This window comes from Crocodylus siamensis, chromosome 2 (assembly GCF_052110815.1).
Source record: "Crocodylus siamensis isolate JL-2025a chromosome 2, ASM5211081v1, whole genome shotgun sequence".
In the NCBI taxonomy this organism is placed as follows: domain Eukaryota; kingdom Metazoa; phylum Chordata; order Crocodylia; family Crocodylidae; genus Crocodylus; species Crocodylus siamensis.
In genome coordinates this window covers 76,633,514-76,648,964 of record NC_143396.1, presented here as the reverse complement: position 1 = coordinate 76,648,964, position 15,451 = coordinate 76,633,514, and the positions used below count along the sequence as shown (strand labels likewise).

General features: G+C 43.0%; 1 protein-coding gene across 1 annotated transcript; it reads right to left on the bottom strand.

Moving 5' to 3' along the window:
• Positions 1-3,035: 3,035 nt before the first annotated feature.
• Positions 3,036-13,477, bottom strand: SCRG1 (stimulator of chondrogenesis 1). Its single transcript, XM_090036182.1, has 3 exons — positions 13,336-13,477; positions 6,361-6,631; positions 3,036-3,274 (listed from the first exon to the last, which is right to left on the bottom strand). The coding sequence occupies exons 2-3, from the start codon at positions 6,600-6,602 to the stop codon at positions 3,220-3,222; spliced, it is 297 nt and encodes a 98-aa protein (XP_089892308.1). The 5' UTR covers positions 6,603-6,631; positions 13,336-13,477; the 3' UTR covers positions 3,036-3,219.
• Positions 13,478-15,451: the final 1,974 nt, after the last annotated feature.

The following is a 15,451-nucleotide window of genomic DNA, read 5'->3' as shown; positions in this document are numbered from 1 at the left end:
AATGCTGCTACTCCATTTATCTCTGTCTATCTATAATATAAAAATATGCCGTGTTGTAGAACTTACATTGAAGAATGGAGAATTGAGTTTTTGCTGTGCGGTTCGTAGTATGTTAATTTATTTCATTTGTTGTTCCATTGAAGCCTGCAATAACTAAAACTATAAACACAAGAAGGTAACACATCTTCAGGTACACCACTACAAATCTGTACACTATATATTTTTTCTTTAGTTGCCTAAAGCAGGGACCAACCCTTTTGGCATGCATGCCACAAGTTAGCCCCGCATCCGCCACAAGAGGTACTCCAATCCTCTTCCCCTGTTCAATCTGCTACTCTGCTTTGTGCCCCCGACCCTGTGTTCCCTGTTGAATCTTCTGCTATGCCCCCTGCTCCCTGGCAGATCTGCTTGTCTTCCCATGCCACTTGTAACACTCATGCCACCGGTTGGACACCCCTGGTCTACAACATTTGTTACCAGTGATATTAAACATTCTGTAGTTCCACTTAAGACTAAAACATTAGGATCTAGCTGATGTGTTTTTCCCTCTGTGATATCTACTGACTCCTTTGTGTATGAGGGAAGAGCAAAGAGGTACAGTTGTACTAGTATCTATCTCAAGATATATCTGTGTCCCCCTAGATTTGCTTGATAGACATATTGGATATCACTTCCTAACCAATTTTGAGCCACTTTTTCTCTTCAAGAAAAAATACCATTTTTGTTTTTCAAACATATATATTTTCTTGGTACTACACATGGTAGTTTTAGCAAGCTCTTGCTGGAATCAGAAAATTTGTTCTTCCTGCTCAGCATCAGGTTAATTAGATGTTTGATTTAAGGTTCTGTTTTGCTCTTCCTCCTCCCCTGCCTCCCCTTCACCTGTTATGCTTAGTTCACAACTTAGTCATCATCACTAAGTGCAAAACAATATCTTTCACTGCAGTTATTAAATAATGGAATTTCTTTACTTTTTCAGTGTCCCATCTATTTCCACATTAAAGTTCTGAAGTGCTGGCTTCAGTTCCAGCTGAATAGTACTATTTAGCTGAAGTCAGTGTTTGTACATTTCAAGCATCTCTTCACTAAATAAGTTTGCATGCATTTATTGTAATACAAAGTGCTTAAAGATTGCAAGCAGATTGCATAGTATTCAACTATGACCCTTGACATGCACAGTCCAACTGAGAGAAAACTGGTCTCTCTTTACAGAGCAAGTTGGACAGTCTGGTAAGAAGAAAGAATCCTAAAAGGTGCATCTAACCCATGATATCTTAACTGTTTTGTTAGGACTTAAAATCCTTTTGTGTACTTGACTCTGGTAAGCAGAATTTTCTTTGGCTGATGGGGAGAGAAATCCTAAATTTCTTTAGCATTTAAGGCCAGCACCGGCCATTTTAACTGGCTGCATGTGTAATGTGGTGATGGCTTTGAGAATCTGCAAACCGGATAGTTTTACCCAACTGGCAGCAGAAGAAAGAAGCAACAAAATTTTCAAGAATAGTCCAGTTAACTAATTGTCAGGTCTGCTGTTCTGCTACTAGTGCTTTGGACAGCTACAAGCAACAGGGGCAAGTAAGGCCTTGTTCTTGCAACATAAGTGGAAGACTAAGCAGTATGCCATGATTATTGGAAAGAAAACTCATTTGATGGCAAGAAAGCCTCCAAAGTTCTAAGTCTTTGACTTCCTAGCAGGGCTTTTTGCACCTGCTAAAACTCTCTTTAAGCATATTTATCCCTGGACTTGGCCTAGAGTTGATTTGATAGTCTGCTTTTACATGTCAATTTGATCTGGCAATGGGGAAGAAAATGAACAAAGAAAAACTATGTTGTGAGATTACTAGGTGCAAGACAGCGTGGCTTTAAGTAATTTTGAAAATATGCAAACAACTTAGAAAGTTGGTTTACTAAATAAGTATGTTATCACTTCCATATACTTCAGCAAACCATTTCTTTTTGCCAGTCAGTACTGCTTCACCACTGGCAGAGAATGTAGTTTTTTAATAATGTTAGTAGTAGTAAGATAGTAAGACTTGCAAACACTTTTTTTTGTTTGTTTTTTGTGTTTTTTATAATGTACTCATACATATACTTCACTCTTACATGAAGAGTTTGTATCGTTTATCTATTTGGTAGTAGCACTTACTAATGCTTATAACTTATACCATGATTATTGCACACTATACTACAGAAAGTGTATTTGAAAAAGATAGCAACATGAAATAGCTATATAAAGATATTCTGCACTAGGCTTCTTTTTTTCATCTCATCTGTCTAACTCGATAGCTTCAGGAGAGTACTTTATTTTTGTTAATGGAAAAGTATTTCTGATAGCTGAAGTGAGGCTCTCACTTCAATAACTTGCATTAAATGAGCTATTTAGAAACTCTTCTCTTTGTTTGCATCAGCCACTGGCATCACTAAGAGCTTAGCATGGAGGAAGAGAGGATCAACTTGCTGAGAGGCACTTTGTTAAAATTAAATCAGCTTTCTCTTTTTAAAAACAAAACAAAGAAAAGAATGAAACTTCCTTTCATGAGTTCTAATTGTATCTCTGTCTTCCTAAAGAGCTGTTCAAACAAAATGCTAGTTCTGTATCTTCGCTACTGAGATGTACCATAGTTCAAATAGGTTTCAATTCAAGTCCTATTGGAGTCTATTTCCATATCCTATAGCAGACTTGATCAAGCCCTGCACAATACATCGCCTTTAAATTGCTAAGTTTATAGCAGCTGTATAGTGCAAACATGAGTTTTTAAAATCTTAATAATAATGCTAGGGACCCCAATTACGGATAATTCCTTGTGAATTTAGAGCTCAGTTGTGATGCCACTGAAACTGTCATCTAGTATTAGAAAATGAAGCTCCAGGTTACAGGAAATGGCAATCTGGTAAAAATCTTTCTTGCTAAGATATAGAACAACAGCAGGAGATTTTTAAAGAATGGTGATCTTACATATCAGAACAATAGTGAATGAAAGTTTCTAGTGCACCCCTTCTTGTTCTTTCATTGAAAAATCAATGTTGCTACCAAGTTAGAAAGGAGAGCTTTTAGTATTAAAACTTCAAGGTTCCATTTGTCTTTGAATAGGAAGCTTATTCTATTTTGTACAGTAAGGCTCGGCACACTAGGGCTGTTTAATGGAATAGAATTTTTTCATGCAGTGTTATTCTTCCGTTAAGTCCATATATCGTCATCAGTGGTTCACATGACTTTCATCACTCACTGTTGCAAGGAACCACGAAAGAAATTTTTGGTCCAAAGAAAATACCCCTGAAAGAAAATAGCAGATATTTAAAATTGTAAAGTTATTAGAACCTATAAAAATAAATCCATTTACAATTTCTCTGCTGCAGCTAGCTTTGGTAAAAGGAATTGGGAGAAATGTATGTAGTGAAATTTGTGTAGAAACTAGCGTAATGGAAAAACTCCCACTAACTTCAAAAAGGTTGGGATTTTACCCTTGGCGTCATAACTTCACTTTCTACAGAGTGTAATTTGGTTCCGCTCCAGGAGTGGCCAGGTTGCCCCTGGAGCCCCCTCGGTCCTTGTCAACTTCTCTCTCTTTGGGCAATCACCCCATCGCTCACCTGCTATGCCTTGATGTATTTATATTTTAGATAAAGGGAGGGTGCCCCTGGGCTTCCCAAGCTTTGATCTCATGCTGCTGAGCTCAGGGGTCTCTGCCTTAAGGTCTGATTGCATGGCTCTGCCCTTTACACCATACTGATGCCTCACAGATGTTGCTTATTCCTGCTGAACCCCTCCTGAACTATGGGGTATGGGATCCTTAGCCCTCCTTGCTCTGGCTGTGACCCCTGGCCTTTGCCCCCTCTCTCTCTCTCTCTCTGGGCCCTGGCTCTGCTCCTAGGCCAAGTGAGATTCCTGGGCTCCTCTTTCCCTACCAGTCTCTAGTTGTAGTCCTCCTTTGCCTCTGGGTCCTGGCCCCACTCCTGAGCCAGTGTGACCTTTGGGCTCCCTGGCCCTGTTGACACTCACCTCTCCTGGGCTACAGACCTCGGGGTTCCCTGGCCCCTCTCCCTTCTGGACCACCTGGGACCTCCATATCTTCCCTTAGTCCCTTCCACAAACCAGCAGGGTTGCTCACCCCCATCTCGGGTGTTAATTCTGCCATCCTGCTGCAGCCCCACTGCCCAGGAGCTCCTTTCCCTGTGGCTCGGGTCTGGAGTGCCCAACCAGTTCAAACCCTGGTCTTACATGCCCCAAGCCTGGCCCTCTTCTGGTGAAGTGACACTAATTGGCCCCTGCCACATCTGCAGACTGCTCCTCAAGCAACTTATTCCATCTTAGTGACATGCATACTAAGTGCCTGGTCACATACCTCCCCTTTTTAATAAATGGAATTAGTTTGTGGCTTGCATACTGCATTGTCACACCTCAAAATGACTAGAACATTTGTCCTGGTTACTGTTTAAGGCACAGCTAACCTGTTAATTGCATATTAAAAGTAATGTGCATCAAGGGCCTCAGATTTTGAATACAGGTTTCCCTTGCCAACCACAGGGGTTAGGTTCCTGAAAGTTCCCGTGGGTGGCAAAACTGTGGTTGGTAAGACAAAAGGCTTATGGGGAAAAGTGGGGTTAGGGACTTGAATACAAGTTCCAGCCTGCAGGGAGTTTGGAGGGAGTAGAAGGAAGGCGGTGAGATGGGGGCACCACATGCATGTACAGTATATGCGTGTGACCCCTGGCAGCCTGCAGAGCAGCTCCAGCAGGTAAGTTGATGGGGAGAAGGGGATTGAGGCTCTTGTAGGTGGGGAGCTGGGCAGGGCTGGGGCTACTGCCCAGCTGGGTAGTGCTTGGGGCCACAATGAGTGGCTGCAGGGCCCCAGCAGGGGGCAGGACGGGGCCACAGGTGGTCCGTCTGGGGAAGGGGGAGGGCTGCAACCTGGTGCATTGGGGAGCAGAGGAGCTGCATGGGGATCTCACCCACCACTGCTCACCTCACACTGCCTTGGTGATTCACGTCCTGCATGTGGAGCTGCGGTGAGGGCAGTGGTGCGGGGCTGTGCCCCATAGGTGTAGGAGGTGCACTGTCAGGCCAGCAGGGGGACAACCAGCAGTGAGATCTCCATGTGGCCCCACTGTCCCCAGCTGCACCAGGTCGTGCCCACCAGGTGATGGAGGCCCCAAAAGAGCGAAGCAGGGTGGGAACCTGTGCCTGCAACCTGCGTCTGAGCAGTGTACAGATCTGGGCGGGGGGCCCTGCTCCCAGGGGTGCACATGGTGGCAGGGAGGTGCCTTGCCTGAGACCACAGCAGGCCTCTGGGGCTGCAGGCCTGGGTCCATAGCCCTGGCACCTGGGAGACCCCTCCAACAGGGCTGAGGGAGCAAAACTGGATACTCAAAACTGTGGATGGCAAAACCGTGGCTGGTGAGGGAAACCCGTACTTAGTAAGTTAGCAGGTGTCTTGGGTAGGGTACCTGAAGTGGTTCTGGGAAAATGTGGAAAGTTGCTATTTATGAGCATTTCTCTTGTTTAAAAGGAAGTAAGTGCTGTTATAGTCAATATTATGTTAGAGATCTTTTGAGTCTGAAATGCATTCTTAGGTAGCCTGGCATAGTATTCTGAAAGGCACATTGAAAAGCTTTTCTCTCTTTTTTTTTTTTTTTGAGAGTAAATTTATGACCCTTACACTCGTCTTCTGTTGTTCTCAAAGTTAGCATGGCAAACAGGTGTTACTGTTGTATATGGGCAGGCTACCATGGCTCTGCATGCTTCAATTATCCTAAACTACCTGGGGAAAAAAAGAGTTTGCCTGAGAAATTAAATGACATAATAAGAAAAACATTCAATATTTCTGAAAAGCAGTGATAAAAAATTAAATGCTTATGGTGTAGTATGGGGATTGGTAACATATGGCCTGCAGGCCACATTCAGCCCATACAGCTGGAGAGCTTCATCTGCACCTATGCCCATGCCAGGGCTGGGCAGCTTCCGACTCTGCCTGTGCTGCTGCACTTATCCCAGCCCTCCTGGCTCCAGTCTGATGTGGACTTTCAGTACACGTCAGTGGCAGGGGGCTTTGCCTGTGCAGGGAGCTTGCAACTGGGAGCTGTGCCTGTACTGCTGCTACTTCCCCCAGCCTCCCACTCTGCAGCCAGTGGGGAGATAAATCAGGGCTGGCCATCTGCAGTGCTGCAAGCAAATCGAACATGAACCTTCTCTCCTTTCAAGAAAAAGTGATAAGAAATTGGCTGGGTCTTGGTCTAACATCTAAGCTACATAAAGATTCTGATTTATTTAAAATGGCAGCTTCTCTATCAGGCAGTAGCCATTCTATGGTAGAACACAAACATGTAAAATATTAATATAGAGTAATGAAAAAGTAACCTTACTTTGGGCAGCAGAGTAATTCACTAAAGTTGCAGTAACAGATCATTTCACACCCCTTCCCTTCCCAAAAGTGATCCTGAAGACTTCCATCTATCTGTCGAAGGTTGGCCACACCATCTGGGATGTTGTGACAGTTGCGATCTTTTAGCAGTTTCTTATAACAAGAGAGACGGCTGGAAGGCATCAGGTTGGCACCAAGCAGCATGCTCAGCAAGACAAAAGCTGACAGAATCTTCATTTTCATCTTTGGAAAGCTTCCTTCAGACACTAGCGCTAAAGAGAAAAGAGATTATACTAGGTGTATCCGGATGACAAACAACTTAGTTTCCCCAATTCAGTTCTTCAACTTGCCCTTTTAAGTTATTTTGCAGGGTGGGTCCGTGTGCTGCTGAAAAATTATCTACCAGGAGGTAGGAAATATTGGTGCTCAACAGGCCATCTATTGTGGAGTTGGCTTCATTGCATTTGTGCATGCTAGGCCTTGTTTTTCTCCTCTGTTAATTTAGGCTTAACTACTTTACTGGTAGTTCTGTTTTCTTTGGCCTTTCTTCTTCAGACTATTATTTTGTTTCTAGTCAAAATTCTCCCATTAGTATAACAACAAATGTCTCACCTATTCTGAAGTATTAGCCAAACCTAACTTTTAGCAAACTGATGTAAAATGTTCCGATACATTTCCCTAGTTTACTGTTCATTTTGGCTTTGTGAAAACTTAGAATTACTCAATTGAAGTCTTATCCTCCCCAAAGTATTGTGGAAACTACATGGTCACAGCACCTGTTAAATGCATTCAGAAAGGGGAAGCTTATCCCGACTGAAGATGCCTGGACAGGATCAACTTCCAAAGAAATTGGAGGGCCAAACAAAGAAGTTAAGCTCTCTGTAGACCTAAAAAAACTGCTCTGTCTTGCAATGTAATGTTGTACATGTTTCTTCTGCTGGTTGGTGTTGCACAGAACTTCCTAAGCCAGCTTTAAATAAGCAGAAACAGTATAGCTTAGGGTATCAAACATACGGCCCAGCATTAGATTCAGCCTGCAGATCCCTATCATCTAGTTCCTGATGCTTTCCTCCACGGACATGCGCTGCAAGCAGTACGTGGCCTGGCTAGTCTGGGACATGCAGTGCAAGTCAACCAGCTCATAGGCACCATTCATCTAGCCCATGGACCAGGCCCCTACCACTAGTATAGCTGAAGCAGCATGGAATTCAGTGTGGGCTGAGAAGCAGGATAAATTAGCTTCTTCTGAGCTCTAGATGGCTTCTAGTAACTGAACTAGTATAGCAGGCAGTTGCCTACAGGTTACACTGGATTTTAACCCTGTGCTTCTGTTGAACACATGCTGTAGAGCAGTGTTGTAGGAGATCACCTTTGGCATTTAAAAGCAACCCAAGATCTACCATGTGTTGCCACCCCCTCCCCCTGCCCATCTGTGAGGAGAGAAGAGGGTGGGGGGCAGATTGAGGCAGAGGGAGAAAAATATATTTGCGGGTGTGCCCTCTAGCAGGTAAGTCTGTGGGGGTTCACTCAGCTCCCCCCAGCCTCAGATCAACTCCAAGAGGCTCCAAGATCGACTAGCTGGTGACCACTGCTGTAGAGGGAGCTGCACAAGACCATCTAACTTGCATTCAGTTGCACATTAGGCTAGGATTTTGAGCTGTGATTCACCTTAGATTTTATTGAGTTATAGGAATTGTGGGGAAAAGAGGCTTTTACTTCTAGGAACATATAGAGATTCTTATATTTCTCTGAGCTGAAAGTAGAGGTACATCAATACATCGGTCTATATCATATCGCTGCTGTGCACACCCCTGGAGGAGGCACAGGGGGGCACGTGCCTTCTGTATCTGTGCATGGGGCGAGGGTGGGCTGAACCTGGGGCAGCACTGGTCTTTTCCTGGTGGGGGGAAGGGGCTGGGCCAGGGCTGCTCTTGGGGCAGGTGGGGGTAGCACTGAGAGGTGGGGGGCGGGGCTACACGGTGGGCTACAGCCACTCCAGAATCACCATAGTTCTCCTGTAGCTCCCATCCCAGTGCTGCCGCTTCTGCCCAGAGTGCAGCCCTGGCCCAGTCCCCGCCACCCCACTGGGAAGAGCTCGGTGCCACCCCCAGTCCCAGCCCACAGCAGCAGCCCACCCTCGCCCTGCACATAGATGCAGGGAACATGTGCCTCCCATGCCTCCCCCAGGGGTGTGCACAGTGGCGGGAGCACCCCCTCTCCCCGCCATGAGTCATTCACAGCTCTTTCCAGCACTCTGCTCCAGCTGGACAACATCTGCCCCATCCCCACTCCTCCCCTCACTGCGTGGGCCCCTATCTGCCCCCACCATGTTCCTTTGCCCAGCCCCTTCTCCCCAACAGACTTACCAGCCAGACACTAATCTCCAAGCTGCAGGGCTGCATATCGGCAAGTAGACTGGCATCAGCCAATATGGCTCATTAATATTCAGCCATTGGTATCGGTCCAAAAAATTTCTATTGGTGCACCCCAGTCTTAAAGTGAAACTCTACTCTGAAAACTGATCCACTGATAATGAAGCAGCTCCTTGCTGACTAGATCTGTTCCCTCTGTTTATTTCTAATAATATCTGCTTACTGTCAAATAAGGTTCAGCTGAATTTTTATCCCGTTAGTACTGTAGCAATGACATAGGTAAGGGATTATGAGCTAGCATCTATTCCTTCTTGTGCAACTGCAAAATAGAGTAGCCCAACTTGATGATACCAGGACAGCCAGGAATAAATCTTGACCTCTAAAATCTTTATTGGAGCAGGTGATGTATGTCAAAGGGAGCTTGTTCTTAATCTCATATCACAGCCTTAGGTGGCAGGCCTGATAGCTGGGCAGGAGGGAAAGTCTTTTTGTAAATTAAGCATGTTTGTTGTTTCAGTAATTTCCATATCAAACATTTCCCAGCATGCCACTTTGTCGCTCTTCAAAGAAGAGTCAAGCTTGAAAAGAGGAAACATTTTCAGATTTCATTACACTTCTGGCAATGAATTCTGAATTGGTTACATCTTCAGCATTTTCCACCTGCTGGTTTTCTAGTCCAACAACCTTTTTGGCAAAGGAACTGTCCAGAATTTTAGAGGCATAGCTGTCTAAGAGCATCATTTCTGGAGAGTGGAGCCATTATCAGGAAGAAAAAAAATGCTAGCATTCTCAGGTCAAAGTTGTCAGATTTGTGTGCACTTCAAGCTTGTTTTCTTTTGCTTACATTAAAACAGGCTTTGAAGAAAGCAGCCTATTTATGAGGGCATATAACAACTGAAAGGAAGTTCTTGTTTCCTGAATTTTGCTTCAATAGCAAAAATATGATGACTTCTGACCTCAGTGAAACTGTGTATGCATTTATTTGAATATAAGTAGCTTACTTAATTTATTTTTCGTTTAAAATGCCCCTATTAGAGTTTTTACACCTAAATTATTTAGTGTGCTGGTCCCTAATTCTAGCCCAGTGCAAATCTCCTACTCACATAAAGTAAACTTTTAAATCTGAATCCCCTTAAAACTGAACTCAAGAAGGATATGTGCCATACAATCATTATGTTTTATTATATACAGTTCATTATTTAGCATACAATGGATAAGGGTCCTGCAGAAAGGAAGTTATAGTTTGCTAGAAGAACAGATTGGACCCATTCTACCCAGGTTAACAAAATAGTTCCAAACCAGTATAGGGCCCTTGTACTGCACTTCATGGAGCTTTAAGTGATAATACTGAAGACTGTGGTTTTCAAAGGCAAGGACTTGCAGCAGAAAACAAGCTGCTGCTGGTCCTGGAATGCTGGTTCCCGGGATTCAAAATATTAGTATCACAAGTGCTTCATTGTCTAAACTGCTGGACAGGAGGATTCCAAAACTGAGGTCTTTCAAAGATAAGTACATCTTGAGCTGTGCCCAGAAATGAGCTGGTAGGCTATTCAAAGTTTAAAAAAAAACAAAAAAGAAAAATGTTTTCATTGCAAAAGGACCTGCCCAGACTATCCATGTTTTTCAACAAAAAACATCTGTTCTGTCATTATTCCTTACAACAAGAGTTGTCAATCCACAGCACATGTACCACAAGTGGCCAAGGCAGTGTGTATTACGGCTGTGCAAAGCTTCGGTTACTGATTCGATTTGGTGGAGTTTTAGCCCGATTCGGTGGCCAAATCTGCAAATCCAAATTGAATCAGAAGACCCTTTAATCTCTTTGAATTGATTCAGAGAGATTCGGAAAGACTCGGAGATTCGAACATAGACACAGCTTTAAATGTTTTTTCTACATACTTCAAGGTAGTAGGCAGCTCATGAATGCTGAAATGGTGGGTTGGATGGAGCATCCCACAGGAGAGCAGTGGGATCCCCATTGTGTTCAGCAGACTCAGAAGTGGACCAGAAGGCCCCCCAGCCCGGCTCGGTGACTGGTGGCTCCTGGGTCTGGCAGGGCACCTGAGGTTCCCACACAGCTGATTGCTGAGCTGGGGAGGGTATGGGAGGGCCCACCCGCACTCTTCCCAATGGACCCAGAAGTGGACTGGAAGTACTTCCCATTCACTTCCAGGTTTGCTGCTGAGTGTGCAGAGTGGGGAGGAGTGGGGGGAGCGCTCTTCTATGGGATGCTCCATCCGCCCCATCATCACAGCGTTCACGAGCCACGCCTGGTACTTCAAGGTATGTAAAAAAAACATTTAAAGCTCTGTCTGTGTCCAAATCACTGATTCTCCGAATCAGCATTGAATCTTCAGATTCAGATTTGAATCAGGGACAGTGATCTGAATCAATTAATCGAATCACTGTCCCTGATTGGAGCCAAATCCAAATCAAATAGGGCCTGTTTTGTACACCCCTAGTGTGTATGGCATGTGCCAGATACAGGAGGGCAGAGAGCAGACAACAAAGCAGCAGATCAGGCAGGAGAAGAGGATCAAAGTGGCACTTGGAGGGGGCACAGGAACTCCTTCCAAAAACTCTTCCAACACCTGAAAATAGGATCCATGCTGTCTTATAACATAATATGCTAGAGAGGGGTTAGATGTGGGCAATTGACAGGTTTAACGTCTTCAGGTTGTAATTGCTTGGTCAGCTGCAGACAGAATGGCAGGCCACTGGTTATACATGATGATTCACTTTTAGGTATGTCACAACCTGCTTAATTTTCTGGTATTCAAAAGTTTGCTCATTTTTCTATTGCATTGCAAGATGCACTCTGACTATTCTGTTTTTGCAGATCCTAATTTGCGTAATCAAATACTTCTTCCAATTGGCTTGCCCTTCGGTGTGGAGAAAGTTATTAGTTTCCAGCTAGGAGGGGAAGGGATCATGGGAACTGATGGAGGCTACAGTTTTGTCAATGCATCACTGTACTTGGTAGAGATGGTGGCAGGCTTGGCAGTGCTTCTATGCAGTATATAAAGCAGAAAACCTTCTGTTTCACGCTTGCTGCAAATTCTCTTTCTATGCTGTTAAATAGCTAACAAGGTGGAAAGTTGCACAGCTGATAAAGAGCTGCTGGACAGGTAGGTGTTTTGATAAACTGCTACTAAGCATGTGTACTACAAAATGCAGACATTAGATCTTGCCCATCACCCTGTGCAGTTAAAATTGTTTTGATATTTATCAAGCCAGTTAAGCCTGAACAGATGTCATAAAGATGACTTGAAAAGTTCCCAGTTTCTTTTTGTGATGTGTACACTTTTGCCTTATCAACTTTGGTGTCTTTTAATCATATTAAGCTCTAACAGGTTCACTTTGTCAAGAGCATTCCCTTTTTTGTTCCATCAGGAATACCAACACCTGAAAATAGGCCCTTGTGATGAATATTTGTGGATGTCATTTAACACTGCTAAAATTCAGAGCAAGATAAGATGGGCAGGAAATTCAGTATTGCAAAACCTGCTTGAATTACCTGTGTGGTGATAGTCAGTCTGATGGGAAGATGACCTACTGAGCTAGGAATCATTACTATATTTGAGTTAATGCTGGATTTCCAAAGGTTTGCTTTCCTAGGCAACTTGACACCATATATTCGTTGGAACAGGTAACTCCACAGTGTGATTTTAAAAAGCTTCTGCTTTGGGGGCCAAGACAAACAGCTCTGTTTCTTGAAGATAGCCATGCAAGTTTGAAGTAAGCAGATGTCAGTAAGGAGCATCAGTGTGAAGTGTATACTATTTTATTGTAACTGGTACTTTTCTCTTGTGGTCCTTCAGTAATCAGGATACCCCCCCCACCCCCCCACACACATTAACAGAGTGGTCATCTGAGCTCAGAGTTCACAAATAGTTTTTGTTAAGTATTTTTTAATGTACATGCAGTTAGTTCAAGTCAACTGTTAAGGACAATATTCAAAATAGAAATACCTCGCAGCTCATTTAAGAATCATCTGTCAAACCATCTTGTGTCCAAAACTTTTCCAGAAGGCTGTACTAGTGATATGTAATATTCAGTTTGACAACTGGTAAGTGCATCTATACAAAATCATTAAGCAAAATCAACAAAATTGAGGTAGTTTGAAGAATCTTAAAGTAATGCCAATGTATCTTGCTTGAACAGTTTGTGCACTGTAAACTGATGAGGACAGCAGTTTCTCCACAGAGGATAATTTCAGTCAATTGCTTCTTTATAAAATTTATCAATACCATGATTCTTTCCAGGAATCGGGTTCTCATTTAAAACCCATTTAGTTTTTCTTTTCATTAAGGACGCGTCTCACTCCTTATTAACAAGCTTTCGCGATAGCATTAAGTACAGGAAAGCAGTGTGGTTGAGTTAATGAGTGTAATACCCAACTTTCTAAGAGAGAGTAAAATATTTTAAACATCTTTTTTTTATTTATAAGTTGGACTGTCTCCCTACATCTATCCTGTAAAGCATCTTTTGATTGAACCTGTACCTTGCCAAATTGCCTTTTGCCTTTGCTTTTCTTTACATTCACCTTTATCTGTGCATAAAGCGAAAAAACATAAAAGGATAATTTCAGGAGCAAGACGTACCTTTCTCTTTTGCTGCTTTCTCCCTTTCTCTCTTGGCAACTGTGTCCCCTTAAATGTACAAACTGAGATCTGGAGCTGGAGGAGATGAAGAGAGGGAGGGCTGAAGAAGGTGCTGTACAAACACCCCTTTGTCTGCCCTGACTTCTGCTGCTGACTGACAGTTTTTCTCCTCCAGCCAGGGGCTAGAGGATGGGCTTCAAGAACTACTCCTTTCAGCAACTTCCAACCCAGACAAAAAAATAAATGAACAGCTCCTTTACCAGCAGGGAACAAATAATCTATACAGGGTCCAGAGAGGGAGAGCCTCATTGGAGAGTAAAAGATAATAATTCACAAGAAAAAAACAGGGAATAACTTTTCTTGTCTGAACTACGATTGGAAAGATAGGAGAAAAGGAGAGTAGAAAAACTAGGAACTGAAGCTGCCAAAGTTATATGGATATGCAAGAGAGCATAATTTGATGACAGGATACATTGTGTTTAGCAGGTTTTCGAGCTGCCTTGTTCTTACAGTCTCTCACTTTGCCACGAAAATTATGAGGACCCTAATTAATTTGACCCGTCCATTGATTTCAGGATTCTGCTCTGATCTTCTAAAGTGCAATATAATTACCACACCTTTCAGTCAATTTAATTGGATTTTGGGTAATATGCAAGCCTGCAGCAGATAAGAGATAGTTATTTAAAGAACACTTAAGCATTTTGTAATGGTAAAATGGACTTCTCAGCCAGTGTTTTAGTACGGTACTTTTTGGAGTAATAGTGTTAGTGGAAGAGTACAGTGTTTCCCTTAAAATACTTTAACTCAGGGTATTAGAAACAGTTAAATAACTTTAAACTAAGTTAGACTTTTTTGTAGACAGGAGAATCAGGGGACAGAATACAAGTATTTTAGATATAGTTTCTTGTGTTTTAGTCTTAGCTCTGCTAGTGACTTGCTGTGGACATCTTAGGCCTGCCCTTGCTTTTTCTTCAAATCCAGACATTGACTTTCTTGACTGGGTATAAAATGATGTAGGTGTAGAAGGGGCAAGGAAGTGATGCTAGTAGATCCAAGTATGGCTACGTCTCGAAGTGATGATAATGACAAAGGTTACATACATTTTGCAGTTGATCATTTTGACTCCATTGTGTTTTTTTAGCTTGTCAGATGTCAGTGGGTTTTCTCCATCTGCTACTATCACAGAAGTTATAATGGTTGTTTTCTGATGTGGAGCACCAACCCAGTGAGCCCTTCATTGAAGCAAAGATTACAGTAATATACCTTTCAAGCAGTACTAGCTTCAGCAAATTCAGAATGTACCGGTATCTCCCCCTTATATTGGCATAAGTATGTGGGATTAATCAATTCCACTACGGTCATAAGTGTTGCAGGGCCAGTATGGAGGAGAGCAAAGCCCTTACTAGAACACATAATGCCAGTGCTGTGCACTGATTGCCTTTTCTGTTGCACACAAAAGTGAAGTAATTTCTTATGAATGATTTTAGACCTGGTTTGGACAGAAAGTATGTCATTCCCTACTGCCCTATTACAACAGATAACAATTATAATGGGATCACTTGGTTTTCACTTGAGTTCTCTGGTGCTGGTGAAATTCCTAGAGAGAGTCTATGTTTCTGAAACCTCCTTCCACCATGAGATGCCTATCTATTTGATCAAGCTTTTGATGGCTCCTTTAGTACTATTGTGGGGATAGAGTTATTACTGAATATTATTCATTGCAAAGTGTTCTGCTATTCTTAGTAGGAGTAGAGAAACTTGTAGTATATCGGTCAAGTTTTGCGTGGTTTTTTATTTGATACTTTCCTTCAATGAAAACAGTCCTTTTATTTCCAAGCCCTTCCCCTACCGTCTTCCCACCGCACCTATAGGCAATTTTGTAGGGGTGAGGAAAATAAAGCCAGGGCTGTTCAGAGTTTGAGGGAACCAGAGATTCTTGGAAATCTGGAAAAGCTAGTTGGGTGCAGAATATTGGAGGGAAGCAGGGGAAGTTTGTTGGGAAGGAACCTTGACTTCAGGAAAGAAGGAAGGTGTTTGGAGGGAAGGGTAGCTGATCAGGAAAGGGTGAGACATGAAGCAGTTCTGTCCTTCCTTTCCATGTACCCACTGTATTCCA